This window comes from Brachionichthys hirsutus, chromosome 12, assembly GCF_040956055.1.
Source record: "Brachionichthys hirsutus isolate HB-005 chromosome 12, CSIRO-AGI_Bhir_v1, whole genome shotgun sequence".
Lineage (NCBI taxonomy): Eukaryota > Metazoa > Chordata > Actinopteri > Lophiiformes > Brachionichthyidae > Brachionichthys > Brachionichthys hirsutus.
The window spans coordinates 4,755,657-4,760,035 of record NC_090908.1 but is presented as its reverse complement, the minus strand read 5'-3'; the positions used below and the strand labels follow the sequence as shown (position 1 = coordinate 4,760,035).

Genomic DNA, 4,379 nt, shown 5'->3' with positions numbered 1-4,379 from the left:
TCATACATCTATTGCTCAAAATGTAACATTTTAAATTAAACAAACTCACCACGATGAGCTTGTAATGTAAATTACAGATGTGTTGTTGTCTTGAACAGACTTGAAATACATTTTTGAACAACTTTCTTTCTTACCTCTTGTTTATTTTTCTTATTCGTGTCTACACAGAGTTACAATTCTCCTCGGGGGTGTTTCAGTGTTTTTCTTTTCTTCTGCTTCTACTCAAACAGAATCAGCATCATGACCAGGTCGATACACGAGGATCCGGCATCTGTCGACTCAGAGGAGCAGCAGGAGCTTCACAGCCCCACAGACGGCGAGATAGAGAGCGGAGAGGGGGGAGAGGAAGTTCACCTTCACCGTCTGGAGCAGGGAGAGGAGGATGATGATGAGGAGGATGAAGAGGAGGAGGAGGAGGAGGACGGTGAGATGAAACCCAAGAGGCGGGGACCTAAGAAGAAGAAGATGACCAAAGCTCGTGTGCAGAGGTGAAGGGATCATGTTTTTTTACACGTAGTTTCCTATGGGCGTAAAAGAGTTATTCAAACATACAAAAAAAAAAATTCAGTCCCAGTCTTTCATATTTGATCATCTTGATGGCTTACATCCATGTTGGTCTCATGGGAATGCATCACGTGTAGATTGAAAGGTTTTTGCGTATCATCCGTACAACAACAAAAATGTCCTAGATATGATGCAACGTGCAACAGAAGTGAATGCCCATGCAGCAGAAACTTTAAGACAGACATTTTGCTCTGGAGGATGGTAAACACGTGGTCAGCTGATCACGAGCAGTTAGAAAAGGTGAACTACGATCTGATTATTGTCAGTCACGTCTCTACCAGTAATATGCATCCAATCTAGTTGGTCTGTGGCTTTGGTGGCAACAGCTGTATCAGAAGGAGGCTGATTTGTTGTTATATGCTTGATCAAACTGAACCCCAATTTGCAACACAAAATGCAGAGAATTTCCCCTTGTGAGATTAATAAAGTTTAGAAGAAAAAAAAATCCCCGACCTCCCATGAAACTGATTCTGATTTCTAAAGATCTGATTATTGTGTTTACACAGCCCTGAACAAACCCTTACATTTTTATTAACTGATTATAATATAACAAAGAATCTACCTTTTCTGTAGGTTTAAGGTTCGTCGGATGAAAGCTAATGCCCGTGAGAGAAACCGCATGCACGGGTTGAACGACGCCTTGGAGAGTCTACGAAAGGTTGTCCCTTGTTATTCAAAAACCCAGAAACTGTCAAAGATTGAGACGCTCCGCCTCGCAAAGAACTACATCTGGGCCTTGGGTGAGATCCTGCGCTCCGGCAAAGCACCCGACCTCATGAGCTTCGTCCAGGCGCTCTGCAAAGGTCAGCATCACCTCCCGTTTTTAGAATTAATCAGAAATTATTTAACATTAAGTTGTAGCATTTACCAACAGACTAATGAATAATGAGAATTTTCTATTCAAAGTTGTGACTCGTTTGTGGATTTCTAACATATTCTGGCATTCATTAAGAGGTATTAAACTATATTGACGTTCACAACTTTTACCAGAGAGCAACATATTGATCCTCTTTGGGGATTATTTAAGAAAAAAGTACAGCATATATGGATGTGTATAATATGGATACAGGGATTTATTTAAGCATTTGCATGTATTAATATCACATTTATAATTATGAGAAGTTTGTTTTAAGTGTGATGAATAACGGGAGTGTCCACTTACAGTGGCCGTGAAATGCTTTGGAAGATGACCTTCCTGTGGGAAAAATGTGATATTAGGTATTAACATTTATTGACAAGGATTTAAAAGAACAAGCAGGTATTAACTTTATTTAAAGGTATTGATCTTAATTGACAGGCCCATGTATAGCCCAAGAAGAGCAAAAATAGAATCACGTGGATTTGTTGAAGGCGCCTCGCCCGCTGACTGCTACATGCATTGATCAGTACTGACGGAGCTCTTGACTCTGTTCTTAGGTCTATCTCAGCCAACCACCAACCTCGTGGCGGGCTGCCTGCAGCTCAATCCGCGAACGTTCCTGCCAGAACAGACCCCCGACCTGCCAGCTCATCTTCCCCCTCCTGGCACGGTCGCCTATCCTGGGCACTTCTACCAGAGCCCAGGGCTGACGGCCGGTCTGCCCAGCCCGCCCTACGGCACCATGGAGCCCTCCCACATCTTCCACCAGGTCAAAGGTCAGCCTTACGGCCCACTGGAGCCATTCTTTGACGGTGTCCTCGTAACGGATGGCCAAGCGTTTGACCCGCCGCTCAGCCCTCCCCTAAGCATTAATGGAAACTTCACGTCCTTCAAGCAAGAGGCAGCCGCCGCCGCTGATTACGACAAGAGTTTCTCCTTCAGTGTGCACTACGGCGGGGGAGGACCTGGGGGACACGCTCCTATGTACGGTGGTGGGGGGTCTAACCCACGTTGCAGTGAGCTGCAGGTGGATGGGATGATGGGCTATGATGGACATTCACACCATGAACGGATGATGAACGCCCAGCTGAACGCCATCTTCCATGACTCCTGAAGGAGAAGAGGATGAAGAACTGCGAGTCCGATGAAGACAGAGGGAGGAACTGAGAAAGTGATGCATGGCGACAGACTTCTGTGCACGTCCATTGGTTCATAGCTGTCTTTGCTTCTTTCCTTTCTTCTTTCTGTCTGCGCCAGGCTCCATGAATCCTCAGTGAGGTCATGCACACTGACATGTTGATGGCCACGCCATGTTGATGATGTAACCTTATTGTAGCGCTTCATCCTGCAAGGAGATGCTCTCTGAATGGCTTATTATGAGCCGCATAATCACTAAAAAGTAATCAAAAAAGCAATAATTTGGAGGAAACTATGCAATTTTATTAAAGCCAGAGTTTTTCTCATCTGATAATTCCAAATGTTGAATTCATTAAGATTTCTCTATTTTTGGGTCAGTGTGTAAAATGTTGAGCTGGTGTTGGGTGTGGGTGCAGCCAACACTGTGCAGAAGTGCTCACGTTCATGTGCTTTTTACTTTGCTTTTGATAACATTCCTGTAGCTTTCTGTTGACATTTCATGTGATTCTTCTTTATATTTTATAAGATAGATGTTTATAAAAGCCTTTCATTAAATGGAAATCAATGTCAATCACCTGAGCGACTCAAACCACCTCTGTTTGCTCCAGTTTTCTGCAGTCGCTTCTAGTTTAGTCCAGTTTATACAAATTCAAACACATTCATAGGAGGAAACACACTCAGAATAACATTTACAGCCATGTGATTTAAAACTGATAATGACAATGATAATAAATGCAGTTTATTTTAACTGCAGATTGGTCGTTAGTGTCCAGTTGGTGGTGATAAATGAAACCAATCTGAATTTAGGGACTCATAATACCTGATTAAATGGCCAAACCATTAACTATCTGGCCACTGGTGGATTTGATGGATTGGACAGGTTTCTGGTACAGTTTTGGGAGAATTACAGTAGTCATTTTACTTCAAGTCTCCATTTAGTATCTAACATCCTGATCCATTTATTAAATGTTTATATAAATGCTGTGTTGAGAGGTTTACATAAAGAGATTTTTATCAGCAAATATATTTTAGTCTTCTCAGTCTTCTGAGACAACAAAAATAATCTTCATTAACATTTCATAGACTGAACACTTATGCCAGATTAGTCAACAGGCTAAAAAATAGAGCAAATTGTCATTAGTTGCAGCCCTATTCTGTCATTTTTTTACATTTCAATACTTTTTCAATGCAACCTCACAACTACTGAAATACTCCTAAAATATATTGTGATCTTATTATATAATACTGCACAATGATGTACCAACCAACTCATATATGGTACATGCAAATATCTACCAATACCATAACTAAAAAGCACTGAAGGTGACATAGTGAATATAAACAGTTAGCATGTAACCACAGACATATTTAAAGTGGATTTTATGCCTGCAAGTATAATAAACAGGCAGAAAAACTTGGATCCCCTTACAGAGAAAACCCTGTTAGCATGTTAACAAAATTATTACACTGGTGAAAGATAAAACCAGAATTATTGCGTGTGTGTGTGTGTGTGTGTGGAGGGCACAGATGTTCATTCTGCAGGCAAGATTTTAATTTATGAAAATGATCTCATTTATGCATGAGAGCCCCCTTCATTACACACTGCTGTCCCGCTGTGTGTGTGTGTGTGTGTGTGCGTGCCAACAGGAGCAATATGGTAGCCACCATTTAGCTTCTCTCTTAAACTGCAATGTTAATGACAGAAAGTCAGGCAAGGCCTCTTGCTTCTTAAGAGGTACGTGTGATACTATTTCCACAATATATTATAGCTGAAACACTTATTAGATTTTAGAAATATCAAGTTATTTAATAATAGAGT

At 41.3% G+C, this 4,379-nt stretch overlaps 1 protein-coding gene across 2 annotated transcripts; it reads left to right on the top strand.

Annotated features, from left to right (window-relative positions):
• The first annotated feature begins 240 nt into the window (after positions 1-240).
• neurod1 (neuronal differentiation 1) lies at positions 241-2,537 on the top strand. Of its 2 annotated transcripts, XM_068746277.1 has the most exons (4): positions 340-348; positions 379-488; positions 1,138-1,367; positions 1,981-2,537. In XM_068746277.1, exons 2-4 carry the CDS (start codon positions 430-432, stop codon positions 2,535-2,537), a joined length of 846 nt encoding a protein of 281 aa, XP_068602378.1. In that variant the 5' UTR covers positions 340-348; positions 379-429. The 2 variants fall into 2 exon arrangements, with proteins under 2 accessions (XP_068602377.1, XP_068602378.1); XM_068746276.1 differs by having other exon boundaries at positions 241-488.
• The last annotated feature ends 1,842 nt before the right edge of the window (positions 2,538-4,379 follow it).